This window comes from Corapipo altera, unplaced genomic scaffold (assembly GCF_003945725.1).
Source record: "Corapipo altera isolate COAL_440 unplaced genomic scaffold, ASM394572v1 268, whole genome shotgun sequence".
Classification (NCBI taxonomy): domain Eukaryota; kingdom Metazoa; phylum Chordata; class Aves; order Passeriformes; family Pipridae; genus Corapipo; species Corapipo altera.
Window position 1 is genome coordinate 5685977 of NW_020884901.1, and position 20759 is coordinate 5706735.

At 52.3% G+C, this 20759-nt stretch overlaps 3 protein-coding genes across 4 annotated transcripts; 1 reads left to right on the top strand and 2 right to left on the bottom strand.

Annotated features, from left to right (window-relative positions):
- The first annotated feature begins 940 nt into the window (after positions 1–940).
- SPOUT1 (SPOUT domain containing methyltransferase 1) lies at positions 941–6180 on the top strand. The gene is made up of 12 exons (XM_027650328.1): positions 941–1029; positions 1106–1148; positions 1228–1347; positions 1694–1853; positions 2695–2784; positions 3123–3172; positions 3350–3480; positions 3884–3956; positions 4307–4405; positions 4986–5088; positions 5538–5685; positions 5831–6180. The coding sequence occupies exons 1-12, from the start codon at positions 982–984 to the stop codon at positions 5921–5923; spliced, it is 1158 nt and encodes a 385-aa protein (XP_027506129.1). The 5' UTR covers positions 941–981; the 3' UTR covers positions 5924–6180.
- A 396-nt stretch (positions 6181–6576) lies between these two features.
- On the bottom strand, positions 6577–8978 carry ENDOG (endonuclease G). Its single transcript, XM_027650329.1, has 3 exons — positions 8453–8978; positions 7920–8029; positions 6577–7312 (listed from the first exon to the last, which is right to left on the bottom strand). Exons 1-3 carry the CDS (start codon positions 8954–8956, stop codon positions 7027–7029), a joined length of 900 nt encoding a protein of 299 aa, XP_027506130.1. The 5' UTR covers positions 8957–8978; the 3' UTR covers positions 6577–7026.
- A 1128-nt stretch (positions 8979–10106) lies between these two features.
- Positions 10107–20413, bottom strand: TBC1D13 (TBC1 domain family member 13). 2 transcript variants are annotated; one of them, XM_027650210.1, is made up of 12 exons: positions 20329–20413; positions 20044–20117; positions 19825–19865; positions 19363–19424; positions 18996–19095; positions 17693–17775; positions 17400–17559; positions 16430–16637; positions 15661–15824; positions 14010–14170; positions 13726–13783; positions 10107–13008 (listed from the first exon to the last, which is right to left on the bottom strand). In XM_027650210.1, exons 1-12 carry the CDS (start codon positions 20349–20351, stop codon positions 12943–12945), a joined length of 1200 nt encoding a protein of 399 aa, XP_027506011.1. In that variant the 5' UTR covers positions 20352–20413; the 3' UTR covers positions 10107–12942. The 2 variants fall into 2 exon arrangements, with proteins under 2 accessions (XP_027506011.1, XP_027506012.1); XM_027650211.1 differs by lacking the exons at positions 10107–13008; positions 13726–13783; positions 14010–14170 and adding an exon at positions 14225–14367.
- Between the last annotated feature and the right edge of the window lie 346 nt (positions 20414–20759).

A 20759-nucleotide genomic window follows, 5' to 3' on the forward strand; every position in this document is an offset into this window, starting at 1 on the left:
ACTGACTGTAGGGCTGACACAGCTCTCCTGGAGAGCTGCTGTCACCTGTGCAACACCTGTACTGGGTCCTGTGGTGGTGGCTGCTCGTCCCACCCAGGCTGGCAGGGAGCAGCTCCACAGGTTTTCCATACTGGGCTGCAGCTGGTGGGACTGATCCCCTTGGATCCAGAGCTGCATGGACCAGGGGGAAGGAGGCAAACAAACCTGCTCTCACTGGTGGCACATGCCAGGCTCACCTGCTTGCACAGCCTGGGTGGGTGCTGCTGGAAGCCCTTTAGCACCCATTTACCTACCAAACATGGGGAGAGCTGCAACTGCTGAAACAGAGAAAGAACCATGAGATTAGATTATTAACATGAAGATTAATTGCAACACCCCCAACACGTGGGAGCTCTTGCTCTAGGCCATGGCACAACCTGCAAGGGGGAGGATGCATTTCCACACTGTCCAACACACAAGCAGTGCTTGTGCAAAGAGATACAGATGTGGCTGCCTAAATTTTACATACACGCCCCTGGACCCTGCTAACGGCTATAGCCAGCATTTAATCTTCATTATTGTTTTGGGGATGAAGCACAACTCTCCAGAAAATCACATCTCAAGAGATCCACAGATGACATGCATTCAAAAAGAAAAAAATGAGAAGAAACCTCAAGGAACAGCTGCAATCCCAAGGAACAACCACTCAGAACGTTTCTATTCGTGAACTAGACTGCCTCGGATGTAAAACGTCACTCAGACCACTGAACAAGCACGAAGCTAAAAATCTGACCAACCACAGAATTACAGTGGTTCCCATATTCCTGTGCCGCCCTCAGGTCACCCATCCACCCGCAGAACGCGGCGGTCCCGGCTTAGCTTCGTATCCGCGCCGGACGCTTAAGCAAGGCCTACGTGGCACCGAGGCTCCGCCCCCATAGGAGGTGCCAGGGCCGCCCGACCAATCACAGCGTGGGGGGCGTGACCGAGAGCTTGGGAAAGATGGCGGACACCGAGGGGAGCGTGGGGAAGCGACCCCGGGGAGCGCAGGTGGGGTAGGGGAGCCCCGGGGATGGGGAGGACCCCGGGGATCGCTCTGAGGGGTAATGCGCTCCGTTCCCCGCAGGTCGAGGAGAGGAAGGTGGACTGGCGGCGCTGGAAAGAGGAGAGTAAGGAAGGCCGGGCACACGTGGGGGCTGCGGGAGGGTGAAACCGGTGTTTAACGCCAGGCGCCGTTCCCCGCCCCAGGGAAAGCGGAGAAGAAGAAGTGGAAGGAGATGAAGCTGCTGAAGAAGCTGGAGAAACAGCGGGTGCGGGAGCTGGCAGAACAGGAGGCCAAAAAGAAGGAGGAGCAGAAGGAAGACAGAGGTGATGCCGCTGCGACCCGGTGTGGAGACATGGGTGGAAAAAGCTGGGAGAACTGGGCTCTTAAAAGCCAGTCAGTGTTACAGATTGATAGGGAGGGTGACACTTCATAGGTCCAGTGTGGATCAGTCCACATGTCCAAACAGGCACGAACAGCGAGCACTGCACGAGAGACCATTCTTAAGAGAAAATCTGGGATTAAATGTAAGACACAGAGGGCATTTTTCCCCCACCGCGGCTGCAGCTGAAGCAGTAACTGTGATGTGGTACATCAGCTGTCAGGCCATGGCTCTCTCGTGGCTCTGCTCCCCCAGCCGTGGTTCTCTCTCATGGCTCTCTCTGTCCCCAGGCCGGCACCACACGCTGAGCGTGGCCCTGCCGGGCTCCATCCTGAACAACGCGCAGTCGCTGGAGCTCCGCACGTACCTGGCGGGACAGATCGGCCGGGCCTGCGCCATCTTCTGCGTGGACGAGATCGTGGTGTTTGATGAGCTGGGAGAGGATGTGAAGTAAGGGGGAGACTGAAAGAGAGCACGTTTAGATGAGATTTTAGGGAGACGTCCTTCCCTGTGAGGGTGGGGAGGCCCTGGCACAGGTTGCCCAGAGAAGCTGTGGCTGCCCCATCCCTGGAAGTGTCCAAGGCCAGGTTGGACGGGGCTTGGGGCAACCTGGGCTAGTGGAAGGTGTCCCTGCCCATGGCAGGGAGTGGAACAAGATGAACTTTAAGGTCCCTTCCAACCCAAACCATTCTGAGATTCTGTGAAGGAGGAACCATCCTGTTCTGCACAAAGTGTTTCCTCTCAGTTTTCAGTTCTTTCAGTCTTACAATTGTGAGTCCAGGAAGGAACTGTGTGTACCTCATGCAAGTGTTTGGACCTCTCTCAAATGCCAGGATTACAGGGACCCCTCTACCACTGGGAAAAGATTTTGACTGAACAGCCCTGGCAACCAGGATTGTTTTATCCCAGCACAGGGATGACAAACCAGCAGGAGGTCAAGTTCTCCTGTAGTCTTAAACCTTGCTGTGAGGGACAGGACATGCCTATATCTCTTTAGAAGAATAATTCGTGCCCTTCAGCTTTTCACTTGGACCTGCCCTTGTGCTAACTGGTCAAGCCCTGCAATTCTGGAGCATCCAGCTTAGTGGCATCCAAGTGCCAGGTTGTGTCAATACAAAAGATCAAAACACAAAACTGAAAAAGATACCTGGCTTATGGAGAGAGTTCCAAAGATGAGCAGGGTGGAGAGAAGGGGTGTGCTGCTCTTTTCAGATTAAGAAGCAAAGCTTGGTCTTCTGGAGACCTGACCAACCTCAGACTGAGTCCTCAAGCTGCTTTCTTTTTCTTTCAGGAGCGTGGAGGGGGACTTTAAAGGAATTGGGAGGAAAGGCAAGGCTTGTGTGCAGCTGGCTCGGGTCCTGCAGTACTTGGAGTGCCCTCAGTAAGTCCACTGTGGTCAGACTGTGCATGAGATCCAACTGCCCTGGGTACCTCACACCAGAGGCTGTGGGAGCAGGAGGCAAATTCTGTTTGTATCACATAATTATGCAGGAACACAGGATCTGATTGTTTCACTTGTCTGGTTCAGGAGTTTAACTGAAAGAGGAGCAGTGAATGCAGGATACAACCTGCATGATACCTTTAGAGGTAGATCAGGGATTTGAAGAAGCTAAGCCTGCTTTTCTCTGTACTCAGCACCTTTGACTCAGGACAGGGTTGGAATTGAGGCTTGGATTCCATAAAAACAACTTTTCACATTTCAGCCTTCTCTGGTAACAGGTACTTGAGGAAAACCTTTTTTCCAAAACACGAGGATCTGCAGTTTGCAGGTAATGATCCAGCTGTCTCTGTCCCTCCTGAGCTCATCTTGTGTGGGACACACAGATCTCAATAACTGTTCCCACTTCACCGAGCCAGTCAGGTGCTCTGGGACACTGGGAGGGAGGGGGCAGGAGGGCACTTACACTGTCCTCCTCTCAGCAGCTCTTCCCTTTGTGCTGTTCCAGGGCTCCTCAATCCCCTGGACAGCCCCCACCACATGCGGGTGGATGAGGACTCAGAATACCGGGAGGGCGTCGTGCTGGACCGGCCATCGAAGCCAGGCAGAGGTTCTTTTGTTAACTGTGGGATGAGGAAGGTGTGTCTGTTACCCACAGATCCCCAAAACAATCCCCCTTGTCTCTCTGGCAGATCTGAAGCAGGCAGGGTGGGTACTGCTGGGTTTCTGAAGGCCACAGTGGACTGGCAGAGGGTTTAAGGGTGTTGCTGTCTTGTCCCTTCTGGCTCTCCAGTGCTTGTGGCTTCCCAAGCCCCTGGAAGGCTCTGCTTATTCCAGCACATTGTTGCTTCACTGCTGCAGCTGAACCTTTGAGCAGCAAAACAAGTCTCAGAGTGATGCCCAAGGCCCTGAGCCACATGCAGAGCTCCTGATTCCAGCTCCAGGCTGGAACAGACCCCCACTTCCTGAGAGAGTTCCCTTCCTTCCCCACCTTCCCCGGTACTTCCAGAATGTCTGACAATGATGGTGACTGTCACTGCAGGAGGTGCAGATAGACAAGCAGCTGAACCCTGGTCTGAGAGTCACCGTCCGCCTGGAGGAGCCCCAGAATCCAGGTAATCCATGGCTCCAGTAGCATCTATGAACTGCAGGAGCTGGTCCTTCCATAGCACAGGTTTGAAGGTATCCAACAGTTCTACACCTTCCCTTCACACACAGTTTAATAACACCCTTACCCTGCCTCCCTTGTTAACTGGAAAGAACTACCAGCTCTTTGACCAACAGTGAACACCCCAAACACACCTGCATGCTTTCCAGAACTTGCAGAATTCCCAGAATCCCTTTCCACATTCTGGAAAAAGGGAGGGTCGTGTTGTACACCAACTCAGTGCCCCAACCCAGGAGAAAGTGCTGGTCAAATCTTATCAGATTGCAGGGGTTGATCATCTCCTTGCTTCCCTTCCAGAAGCCAAAGTGCACAAAGGCACCGTGGTGTCCTCACACCACCCCCGGACGGTCTCAGGCTTGTACTGGGGGTACAGTGTCCGCCTTGCCTCCTGCCTGAGTGAGTATTGGCAGGGATTCCCTGCTCTCTGTCAGGGCTCTGCCTGAGCTTGCCCACCCATTTCAGGCCTACTGGCTAAACATATTAATATCTCTTCCACAGAAATCTCTCTTGTCTTAAAAGCAGCTTACACATGCAGTTAGCAGCCATCTGGCAGCCAAATTTAGGGGCCAGTCACCCACCAGAACTCTGCCCTGTGTCTCCACTCACCATTGCTCCAAATGGCTGCACAGCAGCAGGAGATGAGTTTCCATGATAATGACATCCCACTCATTCCTACCAGAGCCAGCAGGGACATTTGAGCTCAAGAGCCCTGAAAAATCCTCTTCCTGAGTTCTGGTTGACTGGACCTCTTAGGAAAACTATTAGTCAAAGAATGGTTCCTAGCACCAATGTTATGAGCTTTGAGGAGAAGCTGCTGCTGTTGAGAAGGGTGTGGGAGGTTCCCAGAGCAAGGGAATTATGTGGGAAAGAGGAATCATTCTTCTGTCTCCTGATGCACCAGTGGCACTAGTTCACCTTGTCCAGAAGGCACATGGGTGAGGGCACTGCAGCAATAACCCCAGACTGTGCTTCCCAGGTGCCGTCTTTTCCGAGTGCCCGTTCAAGGAAGGCTACGATCTCTCCATTGGGACCTCAGAGCGGGGCAGCCCCGTGGACCAGGTCACTCTCCCCTCCTTCAGGTTTGTGTCCCACCCGCTTGGCCCCTCTGAGAGCCCCCAGTGAGGCTGGTGCAGGCAGCAGAGCTGCACTGCAGCCTTGGTGTCCTCCCAGGCTGGAATGCTCCTAGATCCAAGTGCAAGACTTACCCACAGGCTCCCTCCAGTGCTCTGCTGCTCCCTTTTACACCAAGGCACATTTCTCTGCATCCCAGAAGCTGGGGAAGTACCCCAGGTCAAGGCCAATTCCTTTCCTGTTTCTCTGGAGTTGGTAGCAGGGACTGTCACATTGGCCAAGTGCCGCAGGGCTTTTGGTGGGGAGGCAGCTGCACTGGGCACCATCAGCAAGGGACACAGCTCCCTGCTGCAGCAGCACACAGGAGCTTCAAAGCAGACCCAGACACCTGAATGAAAGAAAGGAGCCTGCTTCTTGCAGATTCTGCCCTCTCACCTTGTCCCTGTGCTCTTCCCAGGCATGCCCTTGTCGTGTTTGGAGGCCTTGAAGGCTTGGAAGCTGGGGTTGATGTGGATCCAAACCTGGACGTCACCGACCCAAGCACACTCTTTGACTTCTACCTGAACACCTGCCCCGGCCAGGGCAGCAGGACCATCCGCACGGAGGTGGGGGGCTGATGGTGCAGGGTGTGCCCAGGGCAGGGCTGGTTTTCTGCCTGTGGCAGTGACATGTGTGGCTCCCCAGTGACCCTCAGGGAGCAGCTGCTTTGCCTGGTGCTCTCAGAGCAGCTCTGACTCCGTTCTGTTCCAGGAAGCGCTGCTGATCTCCCTGTCTGCACTCAGACCCCACATCCAAGAGGCTGTGAAGACACCAGGGACAGCTGAGGGGAAGGGAAACCACTGACCTTGGCAGGCACTGAGGACTCGGGGAGGCGGCTCTTCAAACAAGGGGTGCTGGGCAAGTCACTCCGAGAGCCTGGCGGGGCCGAGGTACAGCGTGACCAAAGCTGGCAGCACTGCCCAGCCAAGAATTCAGCTGCTGCTGGGAGCAAGTCTGTGCCCTCCTGCCTGCATGGCCCAGCAGCTGGGACGAGCCTGGCAGCAGGCTGGGTCTCAGCAATTCCAACATCTGGGGTGGGAATAAAGCAGTATGGAACCTCAGCTGCCTCGAATCCAGGTGTGACTTCATGTAGAGGATGGGCACTCACTGTGCAGAGGTCCTGCACACTCAGTGACTCTGGAGCCATGTGGCTTTCAGACTGAAAGGAAGTCAAAGCTTAATCCTTATGCCAAGAAGCTGTTCTTGCCTCAGTGTGACTTCCCCAGCCCCCCCTTCAACTCCAAGGCTTCATCTTTCCCAACATCAGGAAGAGCTGGAGCTTCAGTTTGGCCTCAGCACTAAAACACATCAGCTTGTTACAGTTTGGCTCCATCTGTGATGCCTTAAGCTCTGCCTACAGTGAGCTCAGACAGGAAAGCACCTGGAAAAGTTGGCTCTGTCCTCCCCTCCTGCTGAGATATTCAGAGCTTTGGTGAGAGCAGATAAGAAACAACCAATACCATGGGTGGTCAAAGCTTTACTGCTAAAACCATCTTCTGAAAGAAAACAATCACACAATCCTTTGGCCACAGGAAGGCAGGAACTTCTCCTCTCCTCCCACTGCACCCATCTTGCTTCCCCTCCTTCCCTGATAAACAGCAAAAATTAGTAACTTCCCTCTGTGCCCTGAGAAGCCTCACATAATTCCAGGGGAGCAGTGGATTAGGGACAAATTCTAGTCTAGAGAGCTGCTACAGTGCCAAGTGCCCAGGAGTCTTTGGAGGACCTCCCTGGAGATCTGATGTGTGTTATGTTTGTGTTTCACTATCACACAAAAGAGGGGAAGGGGTAGAAAGAAGCATTGGTTTGATTCTTCCCACATTTAAAATTGCACAAGGAACTATGATTCTGTGGGTCACTGCTGTCAGTCCCTTCCCAGGGGATACCTGGATTTGCTTAGTCAGGGTTCAACTCTTGCTCCCAGCTGTGATGGCTTTCAAGTTACTCGTTCTCCTCAGGATGTTTGGGACAAAGAGCAGCCCCGAGGCTCTCTCGATGCTCTCGATGGGGACCAGGAACCGTTCCAGGGGGATTTTCTCATCCACGGGGCTGTTGGGCATCACGTACGAGCGCAGCTCGATCTCCCCACTCTCCTTTTCCAAGATGAGCACCTTGAAGAAGTGGGTGGGGACGGCCACGTTGTTCTTCCCAATCACCTGGTACTTGACATACATCTTCCCATCAGCCTCCGTCCTGCACCGACAGCAACATCCCAGGTTATCTCCCAGTCTGGTGCCACCTCCACCCCCTCAGCCCTCCAACACCCCCCTGGCAGCAGAGGCTACGTGACATAGGGAGGCTGAACTGTGCACTGGGTCTGCTCCCCCCAAAGCCCCTCCCTGCTGGCTCTCTGTAACAGCCCTTCCAACCTATTTCCTGCTGCTGAAGAGATCTCAACATGAGACAGCTGCTCTTTAGCACTATGTGAAAATCTTTGCAAATAAAGTCGTGCCCTTGAGTGGTAGTCCATGAAATAAAACCTGGAAGCTTCATTCTGCAGTGATGGGGTCTGCAGTCAAATCTGTTAATCTAATCATCTAGTAATTACTAAATTGTTAAGGACTGCAAGCAAAAGCAACCTGGTCATACTGTAGCTCAAGAAACCCACCCTTACTCATTAAATAATCAACTCGATGGGAAATGCACAAACTGTATCCTAATCCTAAGAAAGCACCTTTCCACAGAACCTCTGTGCACAGCTGGTCTCACCTACTGAGCAGGCAGGAGCACCTCATCCTGTTTTCCTTTCCCAGCACAATGCACCCTTCGGGTGCCATCCCAGCTCAGCCCTCGTGTTTACCTGGGCAGGAAGAGGGGTCCTGTGCAAACATAGACATTCCTGTTGTGCTTTGCCAAGCTCCTGCAGTACTTCTCAAGGTTATTCCAGGCATTCTGGTTTAAGTGAGGATTCTAGAAACATAACCAGCAGTGAGTTGTGGGGGTATTTCATCACTGTTCAGAGTAACACCTGCCTTTTCTGTTAATGCATCTCACAGTGCCCCATGCACTTTCCAGAAGAGATCATAAAATCCTAAATCTCCACTACCACCTTTGCTTTGGAAGCTGTGCACAGTGAAGTCCTGGTTTGCACACCCAGGACAGGACCCATCGCTCAGCCCACAACTTTTGCAAGTGTCTGTCCACGTGTTTAACTGCACTGAAAGGGGTCTCTCATGGCTTGAGAGGCACACGCAGGTGCCTTTGCAGTTGTTAAACTCAGCAGGAAACACCTCCGGGTGACTTTGCCTCCTCTCTGCCCGGAGGGTCAAACACAGCGCCACTCCCAGGTGGTTTCTCGCGTCTGCCCTTGGCCGGGGCAGCTCCGGACCGTACCTGCGGGGCGATGTTGCTCAGGTAGAACGTGTCCCGCATGGCCTTCTGGCTCCACTTGTGGTTGGCGGCCGCCGCCAGGTGCCCGCGGTCGAAGCCGCTGCCGCGGTAGTCGGCGTTGGTGGCGCGGTGATACTCGTGCACCGAGTCGTCCTCCTGGAAGTCGCAGGCGGCGCGGTCCGAGGCGCCGCTCAGCGTGTCCCGGTTGAGCTGCTCGATGACCCAGAGCGCGCTGCGGCTCCGCGGGTCGTAGCACAGCACGTAGGACTCGCGGCTCCGCAGCTGCGCCAGCCCGGGCAGCCCGTACTTGCTGAGCTCGGTGCGCCCCGAGCCCGGCGGGGCCGGCAGGTCGGCCGCGGACACGGCGGGCAGCACGGGCAGCCGGGCCAGCAGCCCTTCGGCCGCCTCGCCCCGCGGATCCGGGGAATCCCGGCGGTGCCGGGGGGCCAGGGCCGCCCCCAGCCCCGCGCCCACCGCGAACGGCAGCGCCCAGCGCGCCCGCAGCATGGCCGTGCCGGTGGGGACCGCCCCCCGGGCGCTTAAAACGGGCCGCGGCCGCGCCGGGGGCGGCCGCGATGAGGCGGCGGCATCGCCGCTTTAAGGCAGCGCGCGCACGGCGCGGGTGCGGGGACAGCGCGGACACCGCGATCCCGGGATGGGAGCGGGAAAGGATTTACCGGGAATGACACGGAACGGAAGCACTCAGCGGTCAGCGAGGCGCGGGACCCGCGCTCACACCGCGGCCGAGGGCGCCCGCGGGTGCTCCCGGGGGAAAGGCAGCGCTCCCGCGCTTGGGAAGGGAAAGCAAAACCACCTCGGGAAGGAGGAGATGGCTGGGCCCCAAAACTCGGACAGCCCGGCCCAGCCGCTCACACTATGGACACGACAGCCCAAACTCCGGTCACAGCACCGGGAGAGGTTTGCACGAAGTCACCCCGTTTAGTTAGGGAAGCGTTATGAAAATAGTGTTTAAAAAGAAGCGTAGAGGAAGGAGTTTCAGAGTGATAAAGTGTTCACCACACACTGTTCTGGCAATTCTTTCCAAGCAAGGTGAAAAAAAAAAAAAAGCTATCTGTTCCTTTCTTTGGGGAAAGGGTGTTTTAGAGGAGTGCCCCAAACAGCTAAAACAAAGATTGACATTTCTTAAGGGAAAACAGCCTCTGCTTCCCCAAACACCCCTTAAGCAAATTCTACTCACTGCCAAACTGTGAATAATTCCAGTCTAGGTCACACAAATCAGTCCTTTGAGTGACCACCACCAACAACTTCATCTCTAGTACCCTCTTGCTTCTACCTGATTGAGGAAGCCACAGTTTCCTGAATTCCAGAGACGTCCAGGTAGAGCAGACCTGTCCCTCCCAGGGAAGGCTCATCCTACCCCACACCCAGCACAGTGTCCTGTCGACACCTCCCACCTCAAAGAACTGCTCCCTCAGCCAACCCTGCTGCTGCTGCAGCGGGTCAGGATTGAAAGAAAGCAGAGGTGGAAACATCTCAAGGCTGGAGTAGTTGTTACTTGGTCACACAAGAAAGGAACCACTATTTAAGTATCATCTCATCTCAACAACAACAAAAATAAATCACCAAAAGCCTTTGAGGAATGAAGCCAAGGGATTCATGAGGAGACTCAAAAGCTGGTAATAAAGACTTTTTTTTCTCCCCCCAGTTTTGCTCTTAAAGAAAGGAGAAAGTGTTGGAGTAAAGAATTAAGGTCCCCAGTCACTGAAAAGTCAACTCCTTTCAACAGCAGGACAGAAGTCCTACCACACAAGAGGGAAGAAAGGAGGAATAGAAAGCAGCTTTTTATGTGGGAACCAGCCTGTCTGGGTTTAAAGATGTTCCAAGCTCTCCCCAAAGAACTCACTCAATTTAGCAGCCATAGTCTGGATAAGGCTACAAAATTTATCCCAGAGAACCTTTCCAGCAGCCAAAGCTCTCATCACATCCCTTTAAACCACTGCAGACTCCTTTCTAAGGCAGCTACTGTCACCCCCCAAGGTAAGGTGCCACAACATGAGCCCTGGGACACCAAGGAAGGGAGAAGACAGCAAGACACCCGCACTCAACAGCCACCTGCACGTCCCCTCTGCCTTCCCTGAGTGAGTGCAACGCTCCAGCCCAGCTCCTGCCCAGGCAGGTCACCCCCAGGGCACAAAGCTACTCTGAAAATGTGCAAAGTTCACCACCAAGTAATGCTTTCATCCTGATTTGCCTGCTGCTTCCTCAAGGTTACTTTAAGGAGACCTCCAGCTGTTCAGACAGGAATCTCCATGGATGGCCCCACTACCAGTGAGAAAATCCAGCATAAGGGAATAATCCCTGCACTTGCCAGGGGGACTCAAAGTGGACAGCCCAGGCCAGATATTCAGGGAGGTGAGAGCAGAGCTTGTACATGGAATGGGAGAGCTGCAGCAGCATTTAGAGCAGTTCTGAGGCAGAAGTGTTTGGAGAAGATCCAATTCTGCCACAGAGTGTGACCCCCTCTGGTTCTACATTTGGAGAGAACCTCCCAGGTGGTTGTCTGGCCACACAAGGTCTGGCCAACAGCCTCCCTAATGCAGGTACCCCGAGAGATGAGTCCATGGGACCACCTGGAACAGCTCAGAAAGAAGAATATCCATCCAGTGACTAGAGCAGACATTGTAGAGCTGTCCTGGTCTACCTGTCCCATTTTCCTTGGAGGAAAACTGTACCCTCTAGAAAAGATTGCAGCAGAGAGGGATAGTGTTGCCACAGGTATTAATTACAGATTGCTTTAAACCTTCAGTTGCTCTTGCAACACAGCAGCAACACCTGGCTGCACCTGTGGTACTTGAGCATCTTCTGAAGAGGCAGAGATTGCTTGGGATTGCCAACAAGAACACAGGTACATGCACCAACCTGTCCTGCAGTCTCCCCACACACCTTTGTGAGATTTACAGCAGCCTGTGAAGAACTGGCCTTCAGTGAAGGGAACGACACCAGTAAGAAAAGCTGAAGGCTGCCCACATCCCTCCTGCTAGGGTGACTCTAGGCCAGCAGTAGCTTAAGTAGGTCTAACAAAGACTGACCTTTAACAAGTTAAACCCATAAATACCAAAGACTGCAGTGTGAAAGAGCCACACAGAGGTGAGCCAGCACAGCACAGAAAGAAAGGGAAAAAGCACACTGGATTAGTGTTCACTAAAGAGATTCTGCACCACCCAAGCACCTGGGTGCTGGCACTGTCTCCCTCTGAGGTTCAGGGTTTCTGCTCAGCTTGACAGTGGGGCAGGTCAGCAGTTCCCTCTGTAGTGTGTCTCAGTCCATGTTCACCTGAGCCTGCTTGACTGCATCTGAAGTACAGCAGGTTTCTCTCAGGAGGAACAAGTGTCCAACTCAGGGCTGACTCCAATAGGACCAGCACACAGCAGTGGATCAGCCCCAGCAGTCACTAATAACAGGTTCTTGTGTAGCTGCTGGATTGTGCCAGAAAAGGACTCTTATTTAGGTCAGAACTGTACCACATCTCTTCCTGGCAAGAAGTACTTTGAGACAATACCAAGGTTAGTGTGACCAGAGCTCAATGCAGGGTAGTATTATGTGAACCACTGAGGCAGAAAACCCCAGTGCTGTGCCTGCAATGACACATTTGTCTTTCTGTCTTCATTGCACATGATCAGGTGTCTGTTTCTTGTGTTTCACGATCCTGATTGTAGTTGGATATGCTCCAGTTCAGAGCCAGGAAAGCAGCCTGAGGCCCCCCTGCAGCAACAATCCTGCTCTAAGGCTGTGCGTAGTAAGGCTTGACTTGCAACTACACTCAGGGATTAAACCCACCAGTCTTGATTTCAGGGAGACCTCGTTGATAAGGCGGTTCTGGATTCAGGCAGTTTGAGTGCACAAAGCCACCAGCTGTCACCATGTCCTCCCATCTCGCCTTCCCAAGTCCTTTTCCCAGGCAAAGGGGTCCAATCACCAGAAACTGATTCCATCTTCCTCTTCACACACCTCAGGGATGGCCAAGTGCAGACACAAGGAAGGAGAATCCAGAAGTTACTTGAATGGCAGACTGTGTGACTTCACTGGAATACATTCTGTTCACAGGAGGAAGATCCTTCTATGTTCACCCACCAAAATTCATTGGACTCAGTCTGTCCTTTCCCCATCCGAAGTTACTCCAAGTGTTACTTCCATGATACAGGAGTCCATCCCTTCAGGGATATGCAGACAGAAGGTTTCTTTCTCTCCAAACTTAAAGTCATTAAAAAAAAAAATACAAAGAACTGCTCTTGGCAGCAAAGAGGCATTGAGACTTGGAAAAATCTGGAGTGCAGGACCCAAGTAGATGGGGAAGTAATCAGTCTGTGACCTAATAAATAGAGTAGAAGGAAGTCTTCAAGGTGGCCATTAGCCCAAACAAAACCTGAAGTCCTGCAGGGACCACGAAGAGCTTTAGTGCACCACACTCCATGGAGGCATCTCCTGGGATCCACTGCCACAGCTTCTCTGACACCTTTTGTTAGGCCCATGGACTATTTGGAATCCTGAAGTTCCTTTGCCTTCTTCAAAATCAGATGAACATCAGAGATAGGATAATCCTGTGGCAAAGAAACAAAGGGATTTCAGTGACCAGCCAGCACTCCTGGTACAGACTGTTTGACTGAAGCAGAGCAAACCTTGACAACAACATTCTTGGCCTATAATAACACACTGCCAGGTTCGGTTACTCCCTTAACAGCTACAGTTTCCTGTTTTGTAACTGATCAAACCTCAATACCCTTCAAAGAGGTTTGTTGTCGTTTTACTTTGTCCTCCAAGGGCACAGTAAGCTCGGCTGCCCCAGGGCTCTCTTCATGCCAGACAGCCTTATCAAAGCCAGTATCTTGCACAGCCTAAAGCAGGAACTGGCAGAACCTGAGATATCCAACTGTGCAGTGCAGGCGTTTCCAGCCTCAGGCTCTCACAGATCTTAGAACAAAACCCTCTGGCCAAAAAAATGTAAGTGTTACATAGGGTTTCACATCTTTGCTCTAAATTATTCAATTTTTTTGCAAACCAAACAAACATTAGAAACCTGCAGTCTGTTTCAATTTCTCTGTAGGCTAGAACGGGTGCACAAGAAAAAGATTCTCCCTCTCATTACTGAGTGTGCTGCAAGACCCCTGCAGATTTTCCTGCATGCAGACATCAGAAATATGGTACTTCTCTTGAGCCAAGCATACCCTTCTGCCTTCTCACACACCATCCTCCTCTCTCATAGTACTATTTTAGGACTTTTCAAACTGCTCCCTATGCCCACTATATTTAATCCTTACCTGTAGCAGCCTCATGTTCAGAGTGAAGTCTCCTTCCAGCAACTGGTCCCGGATAAGTCTGGAAAGATGGAAATTATTCCAGCTACTTTTGACTCTTTACAGAGGAACTTTAAAAGCACAGACTACGCTGTGCCCTTATAGAGGTTTTGAAAACACTTTCACTACCCGTGTGAACAGTGACTGTAACCCATTCACCAGATGCTTTAATACACACCTACAGAAGACTCGGTGGATTTAGGGAAAGGAGGGAAAGAGGAGAACAAGAGGACTCCCTGTGTACTTACGTCAACATGGCACAACAGACGAGCAGGAGGAAGTCGAAGCGCTTGTCGTCGGCAAAGAGGGAGTCCCAGATCCGGATCACGTCTGGCAGCAGGAACTCTTGGGACAAGAGCAGCGTCAGCCAGCGGAAGGCAAAGAACTGGGGTTTGATGTTCTGCTCTTGCTGTCAGACAGGCACCAGGCAAAGAGTGAATACGTGCTCCTGGCCAGCTCCCTACAGGCAAGAGATGCACCCCATGTCTCCATCCCTGTCTCCTCCCTGCTCTAAGCTCCCAGCTCCTCCTGCAGCACCAGCAAATCCTCTGCCTCCTCTGGAGACTCTCCAGACTGAGAGATTTTCAGTGCAGCCACGCTCCACACCTACAGCAAAGCCAGAAAATCCTCCTCTGTCCGTGGAGTAAAGGAAGCTTTTCTCCCTAATGGCACTATTTGTGTTAGTTCCGTTAAACGTGCCAAGGAATTGTGAAGTTCCCATTTGAACAGCATTTTATCTGCAAAGCTGCAGCCCTCCCCCACTACCAGAGCCACTGTTTGTCAGGATTTCCTCTCCTTCCCAGAAGCCCTGTATTTATCAAAAGGTTTACTATTCAAAAAGAGAAACAAAGATGGATTGCAGTTCACACTGATGGTGAGTAAAACATGCTGTAAGCACTTCCACCCTGAAACTTTCCTGTTTTCTGATGTTAAATCCAAGGGACCATAAGTTTAAACTTAAGTCCAAACAAGTTCAGGATCCTGCTGACGTTCTCAAGGACCAGCTGACGTTCTCAAGGACCAGCTGCTGCATGGCCAAGACCATTTCCTGTCAGCCAAACATTAAGCAGTTTATTTTCTCCCTACTACATCAGCCATCAGCCAACACTGTGGGTTGTGTCCCTGTCCTGACAACCCATCTTTTGGACTATAAAAGAAATATATCCTAATTTTTACAGATGGAAAAAGATCTCAGTGTGATTTGATGAAGGTTGAAGCAACAAGAACAGCTTTCCCTTCCAAATCCCCCTTGGACTTTCACACCAAGTGGACTATAAGACTGAAGATGTTTGTAACAAAAGCTGCCTTCTACATGTTCTACAAAACTCCCGCAAACCCAAGGCACTCAGAGACCTTTGGATGAAGCAGAACAGTAGAACTGGCTGGGTGGGATTGTCCAGCTCACTAGATTTCACTTTTCCTTTGGAATGATCTCCATGCAGTTGAAGTCAGTGCTGTCAGGGCAGCCAGTGGCAACAGAGACGTGTGCATGGAGAGGAGGAATGTTTTTTGTTCTGCAGCCTCAAATTCAGAACAACTCTACAGCAAAGCCATGTTTTGCCTGATAACCACAAGAGAGTAAAGGCTCCAGCTCAACACAGGTGACCAAGGATCATGGCCAAGTCCCCTGGGATTCCCAGCTGAAAGCTGTGCAACAACCATTGTTTGCTTCCAGAGCCAGGCAGGGGAGGAAGCTTTGCTGTGTCAGCTCACCCTGGGCTCACTCCAAGGAGAGGCTGTTTCAGTTCAAAGATAAGAGTCTCTATGACCCACAGGCAAAGCCTTCATATCCCCTCTCTGTTCTCTTCAAGTACAGTTTAACAAAACTGGCTGACATTCACTGTTAAGCTCCACTCCTCCCATCCCACTCCAGACCCAGAGAAACACCTGGCTCCTCACCAGTTTCAGATATAGCTCCACATCTTTCTCCTTTAGGGTGGAGTACACCTTCTCCATCTTGTAGGTGATACCACACTGAGAATCATCCAGGCTCTTGATGAAGTTGTCCCGAATTTCAGCCATCAGATTGGTAAAGCAAAAAAAAGTGTCTGCTTCAGCATGTTCTGGGGAAAGAAAGTAAAGTCACAGGGGAAGAAAGGAAGCACCACTGACAGAGGAACACAGCTTTAGAACTGTTCCTGCTCCATAATCTCGTTGCTGTATTGGATTCAAGGAGTGGATCCCAACAGATCTTGGCTTGCTTGGTCTGGCACAAGGCTCAACAACCATTTTTTGCTTCTTTCTTTTCTAACTAGAAATGTCTACAGAGCCACTGCAGATACACACCCTGTGTGCAACACAAGGTCTCTGTGACACAAGGTCACAAACCAGTTATCTGTGCCCAAGAACATCATCTGCTCTCCCTGCCACCAGCACACACCCTCAGAGCTTCCACAAAGTAGAACAGGCAAAGTCCTCCCATTCCATTCTTTTCTTACCATGTGTATATAAGTATGAGCAAACAAGAGCTTCTAAAGGGATTTAGTGCAACTCAGATCCAAGGACAACAAACAAACCTCCCACCATCAAATATCCTCACCTCCCATGTCCTCACCACTCCCAGCCCCTTCAGCTCCTACCAGTTTGCTTTGATCCCCAAAACTCCTCGTGCCATGCAGAGAACTCCCACTACAACAGCTGTTACTGGGAGTTCAGAAGGGTCCCTCACCTTTCCACTCGCTGTTCGGGTCTGTAGCAAAGGTGTAGTAAAGAGGCCCCACGATCTCATTCATGCCCTGAACGTAGGCTATCCCGGGATTTAGCTTGGCATAGATGAACAGGATCCTCTCCACCACCTCCCAGTGAGCTTCGCAGCCGTTGGGCAGCACTTCGTACTCGCTCAGAGAACTGGGGGTGGTTTTAAGAGGGGAGCTCACCTGGAAAAGAAGGCAAAAACCACAGCTGGATCAGGATAACCAGCTGGCACAGATCATTCAGTACACGTGCCAAGCTTGGCATTAAACACACACAGGCCCCAAAAGAATTTGGGCAGTTTGTACCAACAGAAAGGGGAAGCACACAGGCAGTGGAATCCTAGTGCTGCTGTCCCTGAGGAATGAATCAGCCTGTGCAGCAACACACAGTTTCCCTGAATCATTGCACCACGTGATCCCACACAGCAAGGAACCAGTGTAGTTCTACTTTGTCAGTAGTGTGAGGGAAGGTATTGATCTGTTGTGGGAGAAACCACCTTCCACAACAGCACATGTGCTGTGACCCTCAGGAAAGAGGGAAGGGACAACAGATATTTCAGCAGATACCCAGCTCTTCTCCTAATTGCAGCTTTCTGAGCTCCAGTGCTTGATGACTATGTAAACTCATAATACATTCATGGGTTATTAACTCTTCAGTGTTTTTTTTCTATATAGGAGGGCACATGTCAACTTGTGACTTCAACTTCTGGCAGAAGTCATGAAAAAAAACAATCCTTAAAAATAAACCCAGCCCTAATTCCCTGCTGTCTGTCACGCACATCGACTGGTCCTACAATGTGTTCAGTATCTGCTCAGTATCTGCTGGGGTATTTCCTTAATTTCACTGCACAAGCAGAAAGATAAAATAGCAGAAGGAACACCCTTCCCCTTCCCAGTTCCCAGGCCTTGCCCCGTGCCCCAGCACAGCCCCAGCCCCGGGCTCACGTTGGTGACCCCGCTGCGGTTCCGCGCCACCGTCTGCGACTTGAGCGTGGTCTGTTCCACCCGCCGGCGCAGCGTCTCGAACTCGTTCTGGGGGTCCAGGATCAGGAGGCAGGGATAGTCCGTGGGGCGCTGGAAAAACGCCATGTCAGGGTACAGCCTCCTGGGATGGACACAGAAGGAAATCAGGCACGAGGAGGAAGGAGGTGCCCCACGTCGAATGGGAGGCCTGGTTTAATATTAAACTCGGTTTTCAAAGTACGGTGTGTTACCAGAACCTCTCGGGCCTCACACACCTGACATCTTTGTCTATCTGCAGAAGCACCTCGTTATCCTTGAAGTAAGTGTTCCATCGACTGTCTGGATTGGGATTGAGGGGCTAAAGGGAGAAACAACAGAAACAGAACTAGCATGTTTCACATGTATCAAAATCCTTTCTTGCTGTCCCTCGGCCACAAAGCACCAGCACGGTCCTAGTGCATCAGGGTCATGTTTTTTCTCACATTTTCAATCCTTTTTCACTTGTCTCAATGATTTTGTTCCCAGGTATCCCGTCTCATGTCAATGAGATTCCTGATTGCAGCTCCAACTCTGTACAATGGAGATGGTTTTTGGACTTGGGGTAAGAATTACCCACCCACCCAGTACTTTGGTGTTCTGGTTTTGAGCTACAAGTATCCCCTGCTATCTCAGCTCTGAAAATGCTGATTAAGCACCACCCCCGTGCCCAGGAAAAAGGAAATACATATTCCATGAACAACCTGTCCTGTATTTGACCAGTTTCCTAATATGATAAACTTAACTCCCTCCTCCACACCTCCCCCCCTGCACACCAAGATCTACACAAAGTTAACAACTAACCAAGAAAACAAAAAGCAACATTCCAAGGGATTCAAAGATCACTCTGACCTGTCTGTGTGGTTTTACAGACACACCAGTTTTACACCACCAAAGCTCCAGGGATCAGAAGGGCAGATCACCGAGAGGAGTGAACGTTCAGGGTGGTCATGGAGGCAGCTGTATCATTTTACATTCTCTTCTGATCAGTTACTCCATTCCCTCCTCCCACACAAACACTCTTAACAGCACTTTCAGAGAAGCAAAAAGCCAAGGGATGCAGGAAATAGTCCATTAAAAAAAAAAAGCCAGCAACATTACTAGAAGTAAGTGTGTCTCCTGCCTTTCAGGACACAGTCCAGCTTGACTTTCCTGCCTCTTTTCAATCCTCTGCTCAGATTAACCTGTTCTGAGTCCACTCAAGGACCTGACTTCCCAGGAGAGCCTCTCTTTGCTATAGGTGCCTTTCAGGAGCCTCTCCCTTTCCCTGGGAGACCCACAGCCTGGGCAGGGAGCCTGAAGTTGGGGGAGCAGGGACATGTATAGCTGGAAACAGCCCTTTTCAGAGCTATTGGTGCTTTGCCAATAATTCACTCTGAAGGCTCCCAAGATACAAGTGCTGGCACCTGGGAACTTTCAATTCTGCTGCCAAGGGCACAACAGTGGGAACAGAGCCAAGAGCAGCCCAGGGGTCCAGACTCCAGAAAAACAGTTTAGAGCTGTGAGGAATTTTCTGCAGCACAAAGGCTTAACAACACTCACGTGATCTTCTAAGGTCACATCTTCCCTTGAAACACCCAGGTTGGCTTTGGCAATCCCAGGCTGGATAATCATCTCCTTCAGGAACTGGGAATAGAGATCCCTTAAGGAAGAGAAGAGGAATTTGTAATGAGGTAGATAAGGTGAAGGTGAGCTCACAGAACAGAGTTTGAACAGATCTCTCTGTCCCATCCTGCTCCTTCTCCTCAGCTGAGTTCAGCTGAAAGGGTCAATCCACCAGGCAGCTGAGAGAACAGCACATTCCACACAGGAACAATTCGTTTTATGAAGGTACTTAATTATTTAAGGACTATTCTTCTTCTCTGCAGACATCATTAGGAATAAAGGGACAAAGTACCAATGTCCTCACCTCTGTTTCTTCAGCAAAGCACTCCATAAGGCTTTCTCTAAAGGGAGGTAGTTCAGGAGTATCTGCACAGGGGACAGATGCACATGAATCAGTGTTAAATGAGCTGTTACACCTGTAGGATGAGCCAACCAAACATGGGGTGAGAACTGGCTCTCTGAAAATACTGGGAGCTTTCTCCAGTAAGCCAAGCACTTTACCAGAAGTATTTCAGGGACTGGTTTCCAACACAGACCTATTTGCAGGACTGATCAATAGCCAACCCAACCAAAATGCTCTCCCAGCTTAAAAATGAGGCTCTGCTCACATGCAAAGTGCTGATCTCCCCGAATTCTTGCTGACTTCGAGTGGCTTTTAAAGCTCTGAATTGACCGATTGTTTGTTTACGATTTTAAGCACCTAAAAAAACCCACTACGTGCGCTTCACCAACCCCAAGAAGCAAAAGCACCCGGGGCAAAACCCACCTTCCAGCAGAGGCAGCGCAGCCCACCATCGAAGGGGATTCCTGCGGAACACCAGGCAGAGAAACAGCCACGTTAGCCCGTCCCGGCAGCGCTTTTGCCCCCGAGGCTTCCCCAGGGGCGCTCCGGGGTTGCCCAGGTGGGTCCCACGGGGAGACTGCACCACCCCAGGGCCGCCGCCGAGCCCGAACCCCCTGCCCAGCCCTCCCTGGGGGCACTCACCGCTGAAGCAGAGCTCGCGGAGCTTGGCCAGGGCCACCGTGGGTTCGCCGAGCACCTCCTGGAAGTCCGCGATCCTGAGGGGAGCGGAGCCGCGCGCGTCACTGAGGGCTGGGACGGGCACGGCCAGAGCCCCCAGAGCCCCCGCGCCCCCAGAGCCGCGACCCCCCAGAGCCCACTCGGCAGGGAGAGGAGGGGAGAGAGCCCAGCCCCGGCATGGACACGGGCACGCACAGGGGCACGGGCACATGCACGGACACCGACACCGACACCGACACCGACACCGACCTGCTCTGGTGCAGCCGCGACATGGCGGCCCCGGCGCCCCCTCCCCGCGCGCCGTGAAAAGGCTCCGGCTGGAAACGGGGCCCGGGGGTGTAACGGGACCGGCCCCACCCGTGACCCCGCCCTCCATCCCTCGCACCAGGGGCTGACAGAGAGCGAAACCCCGCCCACAGCGCGCTAAGCTCCGCCCCCGCCCCCTCAGGGCGCCTTTCCTGCGCACCGCCCCCGCCCCTCAATGTGGGCGTGGCCCTAAGCCCCACCCCTGCCCGCCCTCCCCGAGCGCTCAGCCACGCTCCAACCCCTCAGCGCCAAGCCCCGCCCCCTCTTCGCCTTTGGGCCCCTCCCTGCGCGCTAAACCCCGCCCCTCTCTGAGTCCCATCCACGCTCCGGCACCTCAGGGCCAGCTAAGCCCCGCCCCCTATGTGGGTGTGGCT